At 38.3% G+C, this 22,724-nt stretch overlaps 1 protein-coding gene across 3 annotated transcripts; it reads left to right on the top strand.

Annotated features, from left to right (window-relative positions):
• Positions 1-1,308: 1,308 nt before the first annotated feature.
• On the top strand, positions 1,309-22,352 carry mical3b (microtubule associated monooxygenase, calponin and LIM domain containing 3b). 3 transcript variants are annotated; one of them, XM_056233426.1, is made up of 31 exons: positions 1,309-1,583; positions 3,869-4,192; positions 4,291-4,498; positions 5,466-5,579; positions 5,660-5,761; positions 6,164-6,319; positions 6,528-6,628; positions 6,722-6,979; positions 7,701-7,816; positions 7,923-8,049; positions 8,124-8,208; positions 8,465-8,612; positions 9,186-9,382; positions 9,483-9,589; positions 9,666-9,737; positions 9,906-10,073; positions 11,504-11,614; positions 12,116-12,299; positions 12,850-12,938; positions 13,472-13,749; positions 13,834-14,051; positions 14,350-14,427; positions 15,579-16,856; positions 16,935-17,023; positions 18,377-18,484; positions 18,572-18,665; positions 20,028-20,093; positions 20,216-20,308; positions 21,051-21,150; positions 21,307-21,380; positions 21,504-22,352. In XM_056233426.1, the coding sequence occupies exons 2-31, from the start codon at positions 3,932-3,934 to the stop codon at positions 21,686-21,688; spliced, it is 5,265 nt and encodes a 1,754-aa protein (XP_056089401.1). In that variant the 5' UTR covers positions 1,309-1,583; positions 3,869-3,931; the 3' UTR covers positions 21,689-22,352. The 3 variants fall into 3 exon arrangements, with proteins under 3 accessions (XP_056089401.1, XP_056089403.1, XP_056089402.1); XM_056233428.1 differs by lacking the exons at positions 11,504-11,614; positions 20,028-20,093; positions 20,216-20,308 and adding an exon at positions 19,427-19,477 and having other exon boundaries at positions 1,310-1,583; positions 21,504-22,350; XM_056233427.1 differs by lacking the exons at positions 14,350-14,427; positions 20,028-20,093; positions 20,216-20,308 and adding an exon at positions 19,427-19,477 and having other exon boundaries at positions 1,310-1,583; positions 21,504-22,350.
• Positions 22,353-22,724: the final 372 nt, after the last annotated feature.

The following is a 22,724-nucleotide window of genomic DNA, read 5'->3' as shown; positions in this document are numbered from 1 at the left end:
ATCATCAATATTTTTAGTCTAAATCATATTTTTAATTCATTCATTAATTAATTCAGGAGTACAGTAGCAGAGGGTTTGTTTTGGTCATAATTTTTGTCTTTTGACAGAAATATTCTTTGTTTAGTCAGTATTTTGTTATGCCATTTTTATTCTGTCAGATTTACTAAAATGGCCTTTTAATCCACTAAAACAAAGAACATTTATCAAAAAACAGTTAATGTTGTGAAAACCTATGCACCGGAAATAACATTGTAGTAAGTACATAATCGAAATTATATGATTTTTGCTTCATTTATTCATTGTCCGTGTTAAGTTGTTACGACAAGCGCGCATTCACAACGCGTTTTCCGCATTCCGACTAGCAGCAGGTACGTTTACTTTTGCGCGCTTGTCGGTTACAGTCTATGGTCGTACTAGGCCTACGTTTACGTGTGTGTTGTTGTGTAAACAGGCTATCGTGTAGGTAGAGTTTGGGTGAGTTTCTAACCTAGCAGACGCTTCAGCTCAAGCGAGGGAATCTTCTGCATTTCAATATCGTACGTTGTTTTTCCTCATCATATTCTCTTCAACACAGTATTAACCTTCGTTATTAATGACCATAGTTTCAGTCGTAATTTGGTTGAGGGGGTTCCAATCAGTGGTGTAGTCTAGTTTTTTGTAGTGAGTATACTGTGATATTACACAGTATAGTATAATGTTCTTAATTTTAATTTGTATTTATTTACATTTAGTCCGTTTTTATTTTAATCTATTGTAATCTAGGCTATTTAGATCACTGTTTTTTATTTTCACATTTTTAATGTTTTTATTGTCTTAATTAATTAATTATTTACTTATTTATTTTAATATCATATATATATATATATATAGCCAAAAAAGTTTTTATTTATTATTATTATTATTATTAATTTCTATTGGGTCTCAAGCCAAAATGCAATAACAGCCACTTGAGGGAGACATTACACTCTTTTTATGTTCAGCAGAGCTAAAGATCAAGTAGTCAAAAGTGTTATAGTTTAAGGTTATGTTGTCCAGATCACTCAGTCTTTCCTCCACCTCTCCTCTCTCACCCTCCCCTCATCTACGCTCTGTAATCTCTTTAAGAAGCCTCCGTCCCGGGGCAAATCAGATTAGATCTAGGGCTTCTTTCAATAACACTCCAACACTAACCACCAGCAGATCCACTGCAATAATGAATCTGTACAGTTAACATCGGCTGGCAGGAAGATGCGAATCATCTACAGTGTGTATGTGGCATAGAGATGTATACGTGTGTGTTTCCTGAAAGACAATGTTTGTGTTTGTTGCCTGTTTGAAAGCGTGTGTGTGTGTGGAGGCGGAGTCAGCATGTGCCTGGTAGCTCCTTCCTCTGACCTTGGCTACAGAGAGATGGTGGAGAGAGAAAGAGGGCAGAGTGTGTGTGTGTGTAAAGTGGTGGAGCTAATTCCTGCACTGCAGCTGTGTATATGACACCAGAGTTAACAGCTCTAGATCCACTTGGGAACTTGCCAGAGAGAAACACAGCGAGAGAAGAGGAAGGAAAGCATGTCAGCAGCATGTGCAGCACACAGAGAAACAGCACGGTAAGTATCACTTGCTAGTGTTGAATTGAATGTATTTGTGTGCGTGTCACTCTGATGCAGCAGTGTTGATGCGTTGTGTGACAGTCTGAAGCAGCCTACATTGATTCAGATGCTCAATTGTGATATGGAAAGGGCTGAAAAAGGCATATGACTGCAGCTGTTGGATGGTCATTCATGGTACATGTTTACATGGGAACACTTTGACTCTACTGTGTGTATGTACTCAATGATTAGCTGTATAGTTTCATTAATATGTGCATATGCCTTTATAGTTTCACGGTGTAATCAATGTCTGAATGGCTGACTAGAGGAAAAACTGATCGATCCTCTTTCTGCAGCACTTTCCTTGCTCTCTGTAATCCTCTGCTCTCAGTCGGCACAGCAGTCAATCACTGAGACATTTGAGAAGAGAGTTATAAGGATATTGATGCAGGTCATTCATTTTTATGATGATGCTCCAGGGTTTTGCCCTCCATTTATGGTGGACATGATCATGCGTAAATGACGTCCAATGCAGTGGAATGTCTGTTTTGAGAGTCACTTGCTGTTCTTCTTCTTCTTCCTATAGAGAGTTTACTTGAAAGTCTTGTGAGTATATTTATTGCTTAAAGGAATAGTTTACTTAAAAAATGAAAATTCTGTCATCATTTACTCACCCTCAAGTTGTTTCATACCTGTATGAGTTTTTATCTTCTGCTAAACACCAAAGAAGATATTTTGAAGAATGTCAGTAACAAACAGTTGATGGACCCCATTGACGTATCTTTATTCCTACTATGGAAGTCAATGGGGTCCATCAACTGTCTGGTTACCGACATTCTTCAAAATTTCTTTCGTTTGGGAAAAAGAAAAAAAACATGAGATGGGAGGAAAAAATAGATTTTAAAACTTTTGCATTAAAACTTCACCATTTAGTTTTCTAAATGATGACAGACTTTTCATTTTTGAGTCAGCACAGTCAGTAATGCTCATAGTAGAAAGATTAGATTGACAGTCACTTTCTCCCAGTGGGTGGCATTCCCCAGAGTTAATGCCAGGCTGACCCCATGCATCCTATTCTAGATGTATCATATTCTGTCTTAGAGACAAGACAGATTCATTCTGGCATAATTGAAAAAGAGTTCTAGAGAGAAAGAAAATCATCTATAAAAAGGATTCGGAAACCAAAGTCAGTGTCACACTTAAATAGTCTGCTTATCATTGCATATAATCACGAGGTATCAAATCAGGCGTCATCTGCAAACTCATTTATTGAGTCATTCTTATGTAGGCGCTTAGAGGTCAAACTATTCATCCAGGCTGGAGTGCACAGCTGAATGGTAGTGCTGAATGAATTGAGTCAATGCATTTGCTGTAATCTTTTGTAATGTGTGCAATGAAGTGGTTTACTGTCTGTCATATATTGATGACTCCACAGAGCACTGCAAACCTTTTACACAACAGCCAGTCAGAATTAGTGCTGGAGCCACTGCAAACACATTTAAGCTATTTTATACTGTTTATGATACTGTTTAACTGTTTATAAACAAAATATATTATAAATGTGTGTACAAATAATTTAATCTATTCCCTGATATAACATAAAATATATATTTAAGATATAATCCAATATATAACCATAGCAGATAAGACTTCCAAAAGGTGAACAACACATTTTTTTATTATTTAAATTATATCACTATAATCTATTTTATATTTACTCAAAATTCACTATTTGAGAACAGAGATTTTGCATTATTAATTGACAAAAAAAAAATTTTTTTTTTTTTTTAGAACTGTCAATAATGATGATCATAATATATGTCCAAGTATTAGCTAATTCATTTCTCTGAACAATATATTATGCTATATTATATCGCTAATTATTCATTGCACTTATATAATAATTTGTCAGATATTGATCAAGTATTGTGCATGTGTGCAGCACCGGAGTATGAGACATACAGTATTATATTTCAATTCAAGTAATTCAATTTCAATATAAATATTGTCCTTGAGCATTTTATTGACATTTGTATAAGCAATGACAAACTGATTTGAGGAGCTATAATGAGGGACGTGTGTCTGAGTAAAACATGATGTGCAGATAAATAGAGAGATAGAAGAATGTGGCAGAAGTTTTGCTGACACATCTGCTTCACAGCCTATCTATGCAAATTGCTTTCCTTTATTTTTATCTCCATCAGAGACCGATCTAGATACAATTCTCTATTCCATATTACACGTTCATCTCTTCCCTGTCTGTCTGTCCAAAATCAGCCCTGTAAACAATTTCTCTTTCTCAGATGCCCTGTGTCTGGTGCGTTCTGGAGGTGAGCTGACTCCTGTGTGGGTCTTGAGAAGCAGATATGTGGGACGGACGGTCTGAGACGTGTCATGCACATGCCCTGTTCGACGCCTTCGTGCAGGCTGGCACGTGTAGAGAGACCCTCAGGGCCTTCCAGGAGCTGTGTGAAGAGCTGAAGCTGCATCCCGTGGGTCAGCCGCAGTTCTACCACACCCTGAGGAGCAGACTGCACTACTGGAAGGCCAAAGCACTATGGGCCAAACTGGACAAAAGAGCCAGCCAGAAGGAGTACATGAGAGGCCACGCTTGCACCAGCACCACGGTACAAACACAGGGTCACCCCCAATGCATTACAAGAGAGAGTTCTCTGCACTAGCGCGCTGAACGCTGTTTTACATGTGAGTTTTGCTGTGTGTTCAGTGTCTGATCATAGGCGCCGGTCCGTGTGGACTGCGGACGGCTATAGAGCTGGGATTTCTGGGTGCCAGGGTGGTTCTTGTGGAAAAGCGCGATGCTTTCTCACGGAACAATGTTCTGCATCTCTGGCCCTTCACCATTCAGGACCTCCGTGGTTTGGGGGCCAAAAAGTTCTACGGAAAGTTCTGTGCTGGAGCCATAGACCATATCAGTGAGTAAACATGAGATCAAAATGGAATCAAAATTTGATTTACTTAAATTTAAAAATGACTTTCTTAATACACATTCATTCCCAGTGAATCAATAAATGTCCTGACTTTTTTCTCGTTTTTTTAAATGTTACATTAAATGTTTTGGATGGCATTTAATGATCATAGAGAAAATTGTATTTATATAGAATTTATATATACATTTTATAGATTTTTATGTTAATTTGATTTTAACAACATATGTTGAACTATTCCTTTAATGTATTGGTTGATATTTGATGTTTAAATTAGTATGAAATTTGTATTTCCTCTATTTTTATATTTTTCCATTTGTATTTACCATTTTAATTATTAAAAACATTAAATATTTAATAAGTAGATTTATTTATATTTATAATTTATATTTTATGTATTAAATAAATATGCTAATCTGTAGCAAATATCAAAATGAATATCCCTTTTTTGTACTGTACATTATAATGTTGTGTTACCTAAATTCACGTGTAGTATTTAAACTATTTATTTTTGTTTTTAGACTTGTATTTTTTATTTATTTAGACTAAATAGTACAGAAAAAAAAAATCCAAACAAAAATGTAAAAAATAAAATCAAGCATTTTAAAACTTAGCCATAACATAAAATTAATTATTGGCTAAAAAGTATCAGCCAGAATTTTAATATAGCTGTAATTTGACTTGGCAAATGTAATCTTTTATTCATATATTTCATAACTATTTTTTACAGTTGAAAGTTTTACATATGAAATAACATAAAATATGCTTTGAAAAATATGCAGTTTTGCTTCTCAATTTAATCCTTTTTTAAGAATGTTTATATATTTATATAAAAAAATAAGACAAAGACAGTGATTAACAATATAATATTTTGTAGTGTATTCTGAAAGCGTTTGTGATATTCTCATGAATTGATTTTGTGGATTATGTATTGTCAACATCTATTTCTGCTCAGGTATTCGTCAGCTGCAGCTGATGCTTTTGAAGGTGGCCTTGTTATTGGGTGTCGAGGTTCACGTGAATGTGGAGTTCAAACATCTACTGGAACCTCCAGAAGACCAGGAGAAGCGTAAGAGAAATGTAACAATTTCGCCCTAGTTTTATCTGCAAATTAATTGACATATATTTTCATGTTCATGTCCTGTTCAGGTGTTGGCTGGCGAGCAGAGGTCCACCCCAACTCTCATCCAGTCAGACAGCTGGAGTTTGATGTGGTTATTGGTGCAGACGGCAGAAGAAACACCTTACCAGGTATCTGCAAAAACACAGTCTCAGACCTATTGTACTCACAGAAATGTACCAAACAGATGCTTCAGTCGATGGTTCATATAAACCCTTATTGGTCATGATGGCAATGTCTTCCTAAGTTCACAGTTTATAAACTACCGGTATAGTTCCTCAGTTTTCTGCTATTTTTCACTTGTCTTCCTTTTTCTCATACATGCATCAAAACCCCAAAAATGTGTTGTGCAGACAATTTGTTCTCTAATTTGTACTTTACATTGAGTCAAAGGAAATGACGCCCCTCATACAGTCATCTATAACAGACAGTTCCCCTATTCTAATTTTACCCTGCTTTGGACATCTTCACATCACTAATTCGTTGTTTTCAAAAACTCCTGTGTAAGGGTTTGATTTGTCTGTGTCCGGTAGGGTTTCGCAGGAAGGAGTTTCGGGGGAAACTTGCCATTGCCGTCACAGCGAACTTCATTAATCGCAACACCACCGCTGAGGCTAAAGTGGAGGAGATCAGCGGTGTCGCCTTCATCTTCAACCAGAGGTTTTTCCAGGACCTCCGGCAAGCTACCGGTACTGAATTATTTCACTGTAACTCAAACATTATCAGAGTCCAAAGATACCAAGAGCATATGTATTGCACTCAGCTGCATTTTAAGCAACTAATATTCATTTTTACACAGTTAGGCACCTTTGTCTTCTCTATGAATGAGTTTATCATATGTTTAAAATGATGTACCGGTAAACACAATGAGTATCTGTCAATATCTTTTCTGTGCAGGAGTTGATCTAGAGAATATAGTATATTACAAAGATGACACTCACTACTTTGTAATGACCGCCAAAAAACAAAGTCTTCTGGACAAAGGAGTCATTCTGCACGTGAGTCGTCACATGATCGAATGTTGTGTGCAAATATCTGCTTATCGTACACATACCATTGTGAGTGATTCTTCTTTTATTTTTGTTTTGCAGGATTATGCTGACACCGAGACGCTGCTGTCCAGGAATAACGTGGACCAGAATGCACTGCTCTCGTACGCTCGTGAAGCAGCTGATTTCTCTACCAATCATCAGCTTCCTTCTCTGGACTTTGCCATCAATCACTACGGGCAGCCAGACGTGGCCATGTTTGACTTTACCTGCATGTACGCCTCTGAGAACGCAGCACTGGTGCGTCAGCGCAGGGAACACCCTCTGCTGGTCACTCTGGTGGGGGACAGTTTACTAGAGGTGAGAGCAAGAAGAATGAGCAATGCAAAAAAAAATATATTATTAATTATTATTCTTGTTTTGTAGTTAAAATAACCGAAACCTTAAAACAAGATGAATTAACCCGAGAAGAAAAATTATATTCGAAAAACTGCGTATAAAGTTTATCGGTATCATATATGTTATCAGCATATATTGTTTTTTAATTATTTATCAGTATAGTTTTTTTGTTGATATTGTATATTTAAATTTGTACTATATTTTGAAATGTACAGGATTTAGGAGTTTGATTCTAATGTTTAGTTAAAAGCATCAATAAATAAATAGCTCATGATATATATAAATCATTTATTGATTTTTATTCACACTATATTTATTTATTAACAATTTATTTATTAAAACTGTATCGTATAGAATTTTTATATTTGCCATCTATCAGCTAGAATATGAATATATTTATTGGCTAAGTGGTATCGGACAGAATTTTAATATCGGTAGATTTTAACTTGGCATATTTCATCACTTATTCATATATTTCAGTGCTAATTTTAGTGCATTTTAGGAAGTCTACAAATGTAAACTACAGTTTAAAAACTAGTTAATAATATCTTATGCAGATATTTATATTGAAAATATAAAAAAAACACCATGATTTTTTTGTAGTACATTCTGAAAGGTTTTGTAATATTTTCAGGCATTGTTGGCTCTTATTTTGTTGATTTAAAAAATGTTTTTCCTATAGCCATTCTGGCCAATGGGAACAGGAATAGCTCGGGGCTTCCTGGCAGCCATGGACACGGCCTGGATGGTTCGCAGCTGGGGTCAGGGCAACACCCCTTTAGAGGTTCTGGCTGAGAGGTCAGAGCTAAAAAGGGATCCAAATGATTTATGAACATTCAGTTTTGACAATGTAGGAATCATAATTCTGTTCTAATATTCCCCCTCTGTTTCTTCCTTCTCTCAGAGAGAGTCTGTATCGGTTGCTTCCTCAGACAACACCAGAAAATGTCAGTAAAAACTACAGCCAATACAGTGTGGATCCTGCTAGCCGCTATCCCAACATCAATATGCAACTCATCAGCGCTGCTCAGGTTAGAAACATACAGTCCTAATCGAGTCTGAACCAGTAATGATGCTCATGATAATGCTGAAAATATGTGTACAGGTGTGTCATCTCATAGACACAGGTGAGGGTCCAGTTTTGCGTCTTGATGCTGTTAGCTCCCCACATCCAAGACTTACGCGACAAGGTGTGTGTTACTTCATAGTATAACATCTCCCACATATACAGTCATACACAAGCTCACATGTTGTGTGTGTGTGTGTGTGTGTGTGTGTGTGTGTGTGTGTGTGTGTGTGTGTGTGTGTGTGTGTGTGTGTGTGTGTGTGTGTGTGTGTGTGTGTGTGTGTGTGTGTGTGTGTGTGTGTGTGTGTGTGTGTGTGTGTGTGTGTGTGTGTGTGTGTGTGTGTGTGTCTGTGTCTGTGTCTGTGTGTGTGTGTGTATAGAGTCAATGGCTCGTTACAGTAAGCTGCTGACCTGGTGTCAGGAGCAGACGCACGGTTACATGAATGTGTGTGTGACGGACTTTACAACTTCCTGGAGGAGCGGCCTGGCCCTGTGCGCTCTCATTCACAGATTCAGACCTGACCTCATGTGAGTCCACACTCTGTAATCTGGGTATGAATGAGGGTTGTGGCGTAGTGTTTACACATAAGGGCTGGTAACCAAGTGTATATTACAGGTTGGCAAAAGTATGAAATTTGTATTATGTGACTGCGACATCAATATTTTTTTTATCTATTTCCCAGAGGAGAAAGTTAGTTTTAAATATTTAAACATTTATATATTTGGGAGTTTATCACTATAAATTAAATACAAATGATGAAATGTGTCAATAAAAAAAAAAAGACATATAAATAAATTTTCCCCATTTCACAATAAAAAATTGTATTGCCGTTTTTATTTATTCGTTCATTTATTGACACATTTCATTATTTATCTATAAAGGGACAAATCTATTAAAATCTTATAACTAAAATATTTATATATTAATATATAATTAATATTGATGGGCTCAAACTAAAAGCTGGAAAACATTCATTGGAGTTTTAAAGTGGTTTCAATGCATCAAAAAGAGATTTAGGAACTAAACGTGGGCTGACTGTATTATTACATTGAGTTTTTCTGAATGTGTGATTCTGATACTAGCGCCTTTGTTTCTTGCAGTGATTTTGCGTCTCTGGAGGAGAGTGAGGCGGAGTTCAATGGTCAGTTGGGTTTGAACATGGCGGAGCAGGAATTTGGTATTTGTCCTATAATGACCGGCAAGGAGATGAGTGCACTGGAAGAGAGTGACTCTCTCTGCATGGTCATGTACCTCAGTCAACTACATGAGCTCCTCAAAGACATAGCGCCACCTAGTGGTCAGAATAAGGCATTATCTGTTATTTTCTTTTTTATTTGTGTCATATTTTTGACCCTTTATATTTTTTATGTAAACAAATGCTTTTTTCCTCCACACAGAAAACCAAAGTTCAGAAGAGAGATCTATTCTGTTCTCCAGCACCAGGTCACCCATCTCACTGCTCAGCAAACTGGGACAGAGTCTGTCCCGCAAACGCAATCCCAAGGTACACACACACTCACACTCACTTACTCAACTGCAGTCTGTAACCCATATGTTAAGCTGTTTTTCATCTCTATCAGGATAAGAAAGAGAAGGAAGCAGATAGTGTTGGAAAGCGGAGGAGAACAAGCCAGGCTGGCCAGTCAGAGGAGGTGAGTCGTTTTTGAGACAGTCACATTTACACATTGCGGTGTAAATGGCATGACTTGTTTTGTATAATGAACTGTAGCTACATTATAATGTGTTTTTGTTCATCTGTCATTTGTTAAACCTCGTTTTTCCCAATTTCTTTTATTATTTGTGATATTTTCCTGATTTAGGAGGACGTTCCCTATGATACCAAAGAAAATATGACTTCAGCAGTAACTCCCGGGTCAGAACCGAAGGTCTCTGAGGGTCACAGCAAGGTTCGGTCCATGGCAACACTATTGCTGGCTAAATTTGAGGAGAACTCACCATCGGCCTCAGCCACTGCACTGCGCAGACAGGTGTGTGAGTATTTGTGTGATGCATGTGTACTTTAACATGCGTATAAATTAAGTTACACCATGTCCTGACCTGGTGCAACACCATTTTTCTGTCTATCCTTAAAGCAAAATATACAATAATGTGGAGTAGGATTTTAGACCAATAAGATTTCGCTGTGGGCGGGGGCTAGGAAGCATGAAATGGATACCAAGCAAGAGATATCGCATCAAGGCTGGTTGGGACTTTTTGTCAGTCATTTAGCTTGATTAGTTACGTTCTGGTTCTGACAGTATTTTGTTTTGTTCTGATAAAATGTCACAGTGTCTCTGTTAGCCATTAGATGTTGTGATGTATTCCTAATATAGAGTGAATTAGCTCATCTTGCCTCCAGCAAAAGCTGCTGACCCAACCTGTGGCCCCTGCGCAAACACACTTTAGCGTAGCCGCTAACAAGCTGAACTAGAATTGGCAAAGCCTCTTTGACATACATTAGCCAGCTTTTGTCAGGTGTTTTATTCGATTAAAAGCCATTTAGGTGATTGACAGTAACAGCTGCCGCATTATAAGATGCTTCATTGGATGTTTAGTTTTACTGTACAGCCACAGCGCATAACATTTTCATGTCCACTCTCCCTACCGAAGAAAAAAAGCACACCACAACAGGGTTTACTCTACAGGGAAAAGATTCAATCTCTGCCAATTAGAAGCGAAAAGTAAAAAGACACCTGTACTTTGAGATCCAGTAGGGTAACTTTTTACGATAGAAATGGGTAATCTGGTTCTGTTTTAAGCTTCTTTGGTCTCTGGTGTAGTTCAGGGACTGTTGGCCCAGGACGAATGGGTTATGAAGGAGCTCTGTGTACGAAGTGGCCTGTGGCTTAACATCCTATCAGTGACTGTAGGTCGTGGGACATGTGATTTAAGGGTCTTAACTGAAGAATCTCAAACTCAGACAGAATGATTTATTAGCTCCATCTTATTTTCTTTGATACTGACTGACTGACTTTTCCTTTGACTGACAGTTTTTTTAATTGATTTTTTAATAGATACTACTGATGACGAGAACTATAAATTTTTTTTTAAAAATCTAATTCGATGGGAATAGGGAAATCCACACCACAGCTATAACAATAACGACAGGAACGATTCAGAATGATTTTTTCACCTAACTTTTAAGAACTTGACCATTTAAAGTTGCAGACATCATAACTGCAGCACACGCTTATAATAAACAGAACATTATCATCCGTTGGTGTGGACGCGACGCTTACATAATTATTGCTATAGTTATCTTTATAGTTATCGTTCTAGGTTCCTTTATTCTCTACTTTCCAAGACCAATCTGTCAAACCCATTTACTTTCATATTATTTATTGTCTTTGTGATGGTTTTCATCTCAGGAGCATTTTCCATTCCTGCTTGTTTTCCATGCTCATCTTTTAATTTGTAGAGCTGCATTCAGATGTATACGGGCGGAGTGAGCTCATTGGCTCAGCAGATAGCCAATCAGATTCAGAGTCAGCAGGATCAAGCTCCCAAGCTCCTTCACAGGAGGGAGTTGGTAAGAGTTCTCCTGTAGTGCTGGCAACAAATCTTCCCTAACATTGTGAATGTTCTTGTGTCCCTTTAAGTGCCTGTATTACTGTGTGTATGAGGCCTGTAACCCAGCATTGAATTTTGTTATATATTTAATAATTACTGTGAGTGTGTGATGAGTTCCTGCTGTAATCCAATTTCTCTAATTAGGCTCAACGCTTTACAGCTTTATTAGACTGATCACACTCAAAGTGTCGGTCCATGAAAGTGCTGCAATCAAAGGTCTTTTGTTTGAAGCATTTCATCATGTTAGCCAAACATAATGAAATTATATTAAAACAATTTTATATTTATTAAAATAAAATCTAATATATTGTAATGTAATGTTAAAATAATAATGATAATACATAATAACAAAATAATATATTTAATGCACCTTGTCACCCCGGGTATGTAACTACTACTGACCCGTGTGTGTGTTAGGCATCTTTATTCTGACTATTGACCTTTGACTTCTCACCTGTAGGGATCTCAAAAGGAGTTTCCTGTGAATATGGGCGGCAGTGATGTGTGTTATTTCTGCGGCCGTCGCGTTTATGTCATGGAGAGGCTAAGCGCGGAGGGAAAGTTCTTCCACAGGAGCTGCTTCCAGTGTGACCACTGCAGCTCCACATTACGCCTTTCCAACTACGCTTATGACCAACTACATGGTGTGTGTGTGTGTGTGTACAATTAACCATTTAATACTTCCACTAATAAAATTATCATTATCATTACTTGGTGATTCTAAGATTTTATGCTCCTAATACAGATAATAGGCGTTTAGCTTTTCATAGATGTTGTCACAAGATGGGACACAAAGAGTGTGAAAATTCCCTGTTGTTGCCGTGGGCTACTGTTTTCGGCCAAACAAATTGCTGTTTTGTTACCATTGCACAGTCATAAGGTCTGCAGTGTGTATGTGTGTGTGTGTTGGGACAGGGCTTTTATTGTTGTCCGACAGTAGGGCACACACATAAACTGAAGGCCCTCAGCAAATTGCCACTTAAACATTTTCGTTTAAAATAGGAGTCAAAACAACAAAACATTCTAACTGATAGGGTTATGTAGATCACATGACTCAAACACTTCAAGTTTTAAAAAGAGGCGGCATTTTGGCCGACTTCTGCTACAGTATAAATAAGACATTTACTTCCTGCATCAGCTACTTTTTTATTTTCTCGCTCTCTCACTTCTTTTCTTGAATTTCGGTGTGTACAGGGAAGTTTTACTGTAAGCACCACTACAGCTTCAGACTGGCTAGCGTGAGAAAGAGACCGGCCCCATCTGTGGCCCCTCGGCCTGCTCAGGTAACCTCATCTTTCATCAGATCACCAGTATTGTGTGTGTATATATATATATATATGTTTTATAGTACACTTGCAATATTAGTATAATGACTATTTATGTCATTATAAGTAAAATTAGGAAGCTCTTTTATATATAGTATAATCAACACCGTTTTTTTTGTAATAAATGTAATACATTTTATTTACACATATATACATATACAGTATACCTCTATAATTTATGTATATACTGCATTCAAATATATGAATGTATTTTACGCTAAATAATATTTTGTAACAATTTATGTGAAATATTATTTGCATTTTATAAATACAATATATTAGCATTATATAATTATTATATAATATACATAAAAACCTGTGCGATTACAAAAAGTAGAACATAATCATCTGTTGTTGTGGTAGCTAATGTAGTTATAGTTATCTTTATTGTTATCATTCTTGGTGTCTTTATTCTCTGTGTGTGTGTGTGTGTGTGCATGCGTGCATGCATGCATGTTTGTCTGTGTGTGTCTGTGTTTCTATCTCTTCAGGCTCCCCCTGCTCCATCCTCAACTTCTACGACTTTGTCCTCTCCCGGGTCAGTGGGCACAGCCACTCCGCCAGACTGCTGGTCCTCCAGCGCCCACGCAGACATGGCATCCAGCCTGGCCAAGAGACTGTGTGGTACACCAGAGCGCATTGAGCTGGAGAACTACAAACCCTGCCCACAGCAACAGGACAGCCCACTGCAGGAGGTTCCAGAGGAGACGCTCGCACAGCACAACCTCAGTGCTAGCCTGCAGGAGAAGAACACAGAGGAGCAGTCTAGGTATCCAAAACACGCTCTTGTTATGCTCCTAATATTTACTGCCATGCTCTGTCCTGGTAAATATGTTTCTTTTTTGGTCTTCAGTAGCTCTGAGTCAGACCTAGAGGAGGAGGAGCTTGCCTGGAAGAAGGGGGAGGGGTTGCACTCCAGGACCAATGGAGAGAGAGAATTAGACCTGGGGGAGGGGTTAAAGGGGGAAGAGGGAGGGGAAAACCAGGAAAAACAAGAGGAGGAGGAGGATGAGGAGGAGGAGGAAGCAGAAGTTTCAGAAGAAGAATATGAAGAGGGAGTGTCTAGTGATGGTGAGTGTATTTTCATATTCAATATCTTTAGAAATGACTAATAAAATGAGCAAAAAAAGTTAAATCTTATCTGAAATTTCTTTACTATATAGCTTGTTTATTTCAGAGAAATCATCTTAATATAAGGTATTGTTCAACTTGTAAATTTTTTGGTGTCATAATCTCACAATATTTTGGTCAGTGTATTTGTGTGTGAGGTAAATATTGTCATGCTTGTTTGTATGCGTTTATTGTTGTGTATTCACGACTGTATGTGTGTATTTTGGGCTGTTGACACAATGTGTATGTATGTGTATAGAGGGTGAGTACTGCCCTTGGGAGAAGGAACGGCTCTCGGGGGTGTGGCTTGAGGAAGAGGAGGCGGGGTTTGTTCAAGGTAGCACCACCCCCGATGACCATTTATAGCCTTCTTTAGCATTTGCTGCATTACTTTAACCCAAAAGATCTTGTTTGCAGGTTATTTCATTCGCAGGCTGTGCATGAATAATAGTGTGTTTTAATCTGTGTATATTTTGTAATTGCATTGGCTTTTATGTTTTTGGGTTTTGCTGAATTTTATTGAAATAATTTGCAGTTGTTTAAGTTTGGCTGTTTTAAATATTTGGCAAATTATTCATACATGTGTCCTAACCAGGCATGGCATAACAAGATTTCATGTAGTAATTTATCTGCCCACGCCGAAAGCAATAATGCTGCCGTATGTAAACAATCAGAACACATTTGCTGTCCACCTTATTTTAACATACGGGTGAGATCGGCTATTTGTAACATGAATGTGTGATGCTTCCGGTTTTACCCATTTCCAGTTATTTTTAGCTGAACAAAACAGTTTGTTATGCTGCTTGATATTGCAAACTGGTATTTCTTATCATATTATTTTAATGTATTTTCATATTTACAAAGACACTGGTATGTAGAGCAAATAGTTTTACCATTTACTGCACTTTTAACCACAGCACTGTTATTCTTAATAAATCAGAACATTCACAGAAAATAGCTAGCTTCCGCATTGCAAAATAAGGTGGATATATATATATATATATATATACTGTATATAAAAAAAGCAACTGGCCAAGTGGCCAATAAAATGTTTTGTTGCTTTAACGGACTATGCCTGGTTAGCACATACAGTAGTGTGGTGTTAATCACTTTTGCATTTTTTGAAGTATTAATGAAGAAATTTGCCTACTTTATAGATCCCAGACAGTAAAAATCGATGCACAAAAAAAACATACTCAAAAATACAATGTTTCACATGGTACATACATATATGGATAATATAGTTGGTATCTGTCAAAAGTGAAAAACCTCCAAAATTATAAAATGACCCATACCATCTTTATCATCTTATCTTTTTCAGGCTGCTTCATGTTACTGCTTGTTTAAGAACATCTGAAAGGATGCACCGCTTCCCCCGCAAAGCTATTTTGTTAAGGTTCTAGAACTCTAGAATTTTTCTAGATTCTAGAATTCTTTCACATTCTCATTAGATTTTTTTCTTTATCCTTTCATTCTTTTATTAACTAGAGTCCAGTGAAGGGTACAGTGACGACCCAGACATAGATGCCAGCTCAGTCAGAGAGTCCAAACCATGTGACCAACAGGAAGAGTCCATTCCATTCCACCAATCACCTACCTCTATAGAGTTCCTACCCTCCTTGAAACAACCACAATCAGGCCACACACCCACACCTGAGCTGTCGACAAACCCCGAGATCCCACCTGCCAAGAGGTCAGAGGTCGTGGAGGAGTTCTGGCTGAGGAGTGCTGAGATCAGGAAGAGTTTAGGCCTGATTCCGCTGCCTGGAGAATTCCTCCCCAAACATAAGGCAGCTCAAACATCAAATGCTAAAGAAAGCTTTTACACCTCAGTCACATGCAATAACGCTGCTTTGGATTCTGCCAACCAAATGGCAAGAAACTGTGACTCCAGCACACAAACTCCCTCTCTGACAGACTTTCAAAGTACATCCCCACCTGGACCATCTCCCACTATGGATGGCGATACAGGCGTCGCTTTAGAAGAGGCGATCGGCCGCTGTTCTGTAATCCACAGACTCAGCATCACTGTAGAGGGTTGTGTGATGGCGGACAAGCAGGGTTTGGATCTCAATTCCACATCATTTGCCAATGAAAGTGTTTTAAATTCAGACGCAGGTCTTCCGACACCTCCCTACAGCCCATCTCCCTCCCCTCTTGTCAGCAAGCAGTGTCGCGCCTTTCGCCACTCCGAACCCATACTGGACCGAGAGGTTATGGCATTCACATCTACCTACGCTGCTTGTGTCCCACAGCGGGACGGTTTTAAACCAGAACTCGATCAAGCTCTGAGTCTTCCCCCGGATGAAATTGAGATCCTGTGTGGGGATGAGGCGGAAGAGGCTTCTGGACTGCCAGAAAGTTCTGGCGTTGTGGAGACCGGCGACACGGTCAGCGCGACGGACAACCGTAGGCTAGAGCACAGGAGGACGCTCCCGGACCGGCTGGTCGCCCCACTGCTGGCAGGGGGACCCGAGGTCAGGCTTCGTAGGTCAGAGATAAAGCTGTGGGGGGCGGACAAGGGTGTGGAAGAGAAGGAAAAAAAGCGCAGCTTGTTGTTTTCGCCCCGTAAAAGCAAGAAGACCATGAATGCAGCAGCTGAAACCCAGCAGGAGCCAGGGAAGCACAAGTCCCTCTGGAAGACTGTTTTTTCAGTGTATAAAAAGGACAAAAAGAGGAAGGAGGCAGTGGTGGTGGCAGAAACTCTACCTGCCGCAGCTAACACTGAGAGTAAGCGGAAAGTGCCGGGTATCAACAGAACCGCAGGTGAGATTGATGGATCTATAAATAAAAGGTTTCACATGAACTAGTGGATGCAAGGTTTTATGTCTTTCCTCATCTCAGACCTGTGTTTCCGGAAGAATCCAAGTTTTTCTGAAGACACAGACTTGTCCTGCCATGCTCTTCTAGAAAGATGTCCTCTCAGAGTTCAGGTAGAGTAAAACACTCCCTCTTCTTGGATTCTCACTTTATTGCCTTTCCTTATTTTAATATTTTTTAAATATTTTTTTATATTTGTATTATATATATATAATATTGTATTATAATGTGTACATATTTCAAATTTCTTTTTTTCCCGTGGTTCACTTTAATGTTAGCCTATTTTTTGTGATATATTTGTATCTTATATTCTATATTATATAAATACTTTTCTTTGCACAATTTTTTTTTTTTACTTTTTCATGACCATTTCACCCTTTTCTCTGATCCTTGGACTTAAATGGACCATTTTTTCTGCTGTGCCTATAAAACTTGTACAGTACCTGTACTGTATGTAAACGTCCTTTTCACATGTGGAGCTTTGTGTCAGAAGTCTAAGAATTTCAGAATGAGTCTTTTTTGCAGCTTAGTTCCAATAAATTGTGTTTTTATATTCTGAAAGACAGTACATTTTATAGTACAATGGACTCTTTTTGTTGAAAAATCAAGCACATTATGATTTCTCACAATATAGTTATAATATATAGTTTTTTTATTTTTGCCTCTCAGTTTTCTTTTGTATTGATCAGTATTGATTTTTGTCTTTTACTGTACATATTATGGTTCTCTTCAATCTTCGAATAGTTCAATTATTCTCTTATGGCATCCGACAATAGGACTCTTTGTCTGGCATTCATCCGTGACTCCCCTAGAGTTGTATAGCTGGACTGATGGAAACATTTAGCGCTTTGTGAAACTTTAGAGGCAATCAAATGTCTTTATTTCTGGCTGCTGTGCTCTCAGATGAGGGAGGAATTGTCTGACATCAAGTCAGACCTTCTGAAAGAAACAGTATATGAAGAGGGACATGAAGGGGAAGAGGTATCATATTATTGCACTGAATTCTCTTCAGACTTTAGATTGTGATGCTGAAACTAGCTTGTAAAGCACAGTTTTCTGTGGTTGGTAGTTCATAGGTTTGTATTTTGTATTGGTTTTACCTGAAGTTTGTGCTGTGGGTAGAACTGTTTACCTGTTGTACTCGAAATACAGTTTAGATTAATACAATTTCTACGTTCTCTCTCCCGAGACGCTTTACGTGCCTCATGCGTTGGCGTTCAAGAGGGCGTACGCTGTTAAGGTAGCATCTTTTATTTAACATGTTTTGAGCCCCTTCAACCTTTAATCCCATTGGCTGAATCAGAAACACTCAGGATCTTGTTCCTCAATAGAAACAGAAAAGTGTTTTTCCTGAGCGGCCAACCAAGGAGGCCACCCAAGTGTCATCATGTCCGTCAGAGGTGGTAGGTGTTTGGGTGGTGTTCCCGGACCCCTCCAGCATAAGTATGTGTACCACGCTGTTTCAGAGAGCAGGAACGGAGGAGGAACTCAATGCAAAGCTGACACGGCGAGTTCAGAGAGCAGCGCGCAGACAGGCCAAGCAGGAGGAGCTGCGGAGGCTGCACAGGGCACAGGTGTGTGTGTGTGAGACATCTTTTGAAGCTTCATTGTTTGTTTGTCTCTTAAACGGCGTGTATTTATTTTTGTGTATGTCGTCTCAGATAATCCAGCGTCAGTTGGAGCAGGTGGAGGTAAAGCAGAGACAGCTGGAGGAGAAGGGGGTGGCTGTGGAGAAGGCCCTCAGAGGCGAAGCAGGTACCTGTCAATGACCTGTCACTTTCTCCTCAAACATCAGCCTTAGGAATAATATTTTATTGAAAATTGTTAATCAATTTGGTCATTTAAAGATACAGATAACTGATTGAGTTGCATTCAGATATTTAAATTATATTATTGTCAGTTATAACTTTAATAAGCACTTGTCTGTGTTGTTTCAAGAAGATTATGATGACATTTTATTATATGATATAAAATTATATTATATAATAAAATAACTAAAAATACCTCCATATCTAAATAACTTTCATACAGCAAGGATGCAGTAAATTGATGAGAGTAAAGACAAGGATTTTATTTCAAATAAATGCTGTTTTTTAACTTTCTATTTATCAAAGAGTAATATAATAAAATAAATAAAAGTATCTAAATTATCTAATAATAAAATCGTAAAGCGTTGCATGAGACATTAACCCTGCTGAACCCCCCCCTCCCCCCCAGCTTATACCCCCAAGTATATTTTTTCACTTAATTTAAGCTTAAATCATGTATAAATTATATGTATTTATTTAATATTTTAGGCATTTTATGATGTACTGTGAAATGTCACCATCTATCACTGTTCATACCCATTATATATCTGTTTACAAAGTCTTGTGTTCATCAAAAACACCATCTTCTATTGCTACATTAGCATATTTGCTGAAACACATTGTAGAGACAGAGCAGCACAGGGTATTATGTTTCCTGTGACTTTTAAGGGTCACGGTCCTCATGATGTGTCCTTCCTCATGATATAGACTTCTGGGAAGACTCTAGTACCTCTGACCTCTTGGACGTACATCTGGGTGGTATGTACAACACATTTGATTCGAATGAGCGCTGAAGACACTAACAAACAGCTTTACCGTCTTACAGGCTCATTAGTTATGTGTTAACATAAATTAAACATCCGTTTTAGTATCTTTATGTTAACATGGTGGTGTTTTTCCCCGTGCTGTGGACACTGTCCTGTCTGCTTGCTGTTAGCTTTGTGTCTGAATTGAATCTAGATGCTCGTGGTAGCATTATTTGGTTGGTATCGTCTGGTGGGTGTGACTGTGGGACATGAGGTTTGAATGGCAGGACTGTTAGTAATACAAATACTGACTTTTGTCAGGGTAGATGGTGTATTTCGGTGCTATTTTATTTTAGAAAGACATGGGGACGTTTAGGCAAATCTCTCTAGTGGCCTACTTTCTGAGACAGCAGGTTTTCAGTCAGATCACTGCCTGGACATGAACATCCAACTCGACCCATTTCAGCTTCGCACCTCCCATGCCTCCATTATTCCCTCTTTCGGTTTGTTTCCCTCCTGAATACCTCCTCTCCCTTTTTTTCTGCTCGTCTCTTCGGTCTTAGTCGAGCCTTTTCTGGGTTCTCCTCGTAGAAGGCCTGTCTATCTCTGTCCTTGCTGTTCCCCTGAAGGTAACGCCACCCCAGCTTCCCGATTTTACCCGATTGTAGATTTTTTTAGAGCTATAATTACTAAATCCTCCTTTTTTCTCCTCTCCTCTCTTCTCTTTCTTCCTTCATCCTGCTGTACACAGCCAAAGCTAAAGGGACAGAACACGATCATTCAATTTATGTGTGTACAGTCTTTTTTCTTTATGTAGTGCAAGAACCTCCACTACACCAGCTAAGTATGTTATTGCTCTCCTGCAATCTTAATTTACACTCTCTAACCTTTCGTGATGGAGTTGCATGGGCATGGCATGTCATTGGTCTGCATGGCTGTCAGTAGATCTAAAATGTCAGTAGATCAATCAAGTATTATTCGGGAATTGCTATATGAAAAGACACAGTATGTGTGTACAGTATGTGTGTGCTGATGTTTTTGTATTATTGTCTTGTCTGTAGCAGTGTCCTGTTTGGTTTTGTCTGCTTGCACATTGCTATTAATTTATGTAAATACTGTTCAGTGTTCAAGAGTTAGGGGTCAGTAAGATTTTATTTTATTTAAAAATTTTTGAAAGAAGGACGCAAGGACGCATTAAGGTTATCAAAAGTGACATTTGTAATGTTACAAAAGATTTCTATTTCAAATAAATGCATTTCTTTTGAACTTTCTATTTATCAAAGAATCCTGAAAACAAATTCCATGGTTTACACAAAAATATTAAGCAGCAGTTTTCATCATTGATAATATTAATAAGAAATATTTCTTGAGCACCAAATCAGCTGATGGAACATGTGACTCAACTTCAAGTTTAACCATGTTATATTGAGGGATAAAATCTAAAGCCAATTTTTACTTGTATTTCAGTGCTCGACAAGTGTTCATTTGACCCTTTTATAAGCATTATTCATGCATGTGAATGTTAGCGTGTCCATCACATACAGGGTCCCATCCTCATCCTCTCTCTCTCTCTCTTTCTCTCATAGGAATGGGAAAGAAAGATGATCCTAGTTTAATGCATCAGTGGTTTAAGCTTGTGCAGGAGAAGAATGCACTCGTGCGCTATGAATCTGAGCTCGTGATATTGTGAGTATTTTACGTTCAGCTTTCCGAAGTCTCTAAACTGTGGATTGATCTGGCGATGTGTAATGTGTGGTCAGGTGTAATGTGTAAGTGTGTTCTTCTCTATCTGGTCTAGTAATGTTTGATTGCTCTGTGCTCATCTGTGTGGTCTGTCCGCAGTGCTCGTGAACTGGAGCTGGAGGACAGGCAGAGCCGTCTGCAGCAAGAGCTCAGAGAGCGCATGGCCGTGGACGGTTAGTACACACAGAGGATATAAATCGTTCCTCCACTGTGGTTTTCTCACATAATGGTTCTTCAGTTAATAACAATTCCATTTCAGTCACACAGCTTCGTCTGTCTCTCTCTCTCTCTCTCAGACCATCTGAAGGGAGAGGACGAGCTGGCGGAGGAGAGGCGTATTTTGAGCGAGATGCTGGATGTGGTGGAGCAGAGGGATGCGCTGGTGGCCTTGCTGGAGGAGCAGCGAGTGAGGGAGAAAGAGGAGGATGGTGACCTGGAGTCAGTTATGCTGTCTAAGGGCTTCAGTTTGCACTGGGACTGACTCGCACATGCACGAATCTCATCATACCGCTTGAAGGGCTCCAAAAATATGCAGCTGCTGTTTTCATTGGTCCAAACAGGCCCGTCCACCTGCATTCTGGGCCGCGTGTGCAACTACATAGGTGTCTAAGTAATGAAAACCAGAACTCAGCAAAATATTGGCCCATAAGTGATACTCAGTTATCTGAGGTGCAAAATAAAGCCTCTGATTAGAACGAGTGGCGATGTCTTGCTGCCAAATAATGCTCCTCTAAGACTGCTATGCTACTATGCAAAAGAACGTCTTTTTGTCTGCTCTCCTGGTTGTCTTATTTCAAACAGCTGGGTAAAGTCAAGCTACAGCTGTAATTTTACCCAGATTCATCATGTTTTGACTTGACAGAAATGAATATGAAATGGCATATATAACCACATTGTCATTGTGCAGTACAGACTGACGCATGCAAACGTATATACACAAGATAAGGCCTGTCTTAATGTGTGATTGAGATGTTTTTCTTTTTTTTCTTTTCTTTTTTTTTTAACCTAATTTACAACTGTTCCTGTTGTTTAACCTACATAAGCTAACCTCACACTGTCAATTCTCAGTATAGAGACATTAATTTATTGGCTGAAATGTTTTTTTTTTTTTTATATTGATTTTTTCAGCATAACTGTACTTTACATTTTGTTGTTATATTCATTCTGTAACACTTCCTTGCATTAAACAACTTTTTATTTGAGAATAATTTGTGGACTATTACATTTTCATTTTTTTATTTTGTTTTTTGGCATGAAAACCATGAATATGGTACACTTTGATGTCCTATAACTTTTTTAATGCATTAGTAATAATACTCATACTGATAAGTACTAAAAATTATATTATATTTTTTGTAATAACCAAACTTATTTATTATTATTAATTTATTATTTATTTGTTATAAAAGGCCTAGTTTTTTAATCATTTGTCTGTTTAATTTTAATGTTGGCAACTGGTGCAAAAAATGTAAACACCCAAAAAATAAAAAAAATAAACAGCTCATATAAAATTTAGT

Source organism: Rhinichthys klamathensis, unplaced genomic scaffold (assembly GCF_029890125.1).
Source record: "Rhinichthys klamathensis goyatoka isolate OS25496 unplaced genomic scaffold, OSU_Roscu_1.1 h1tg000370l_1, whole genome shotgun sequence".
NCBI lineage: Eukaryota > Metazoa > Chordata > Actinopteri > Cypriniformes > Leuciscidae > Rhinichthys > Rhinichthys klamathensis.
The sequence above is the reverse complement of the archived record's forward strand: the minus strand, read 5'-3'. Positions and strand labels throughout refer to the sequence as shown.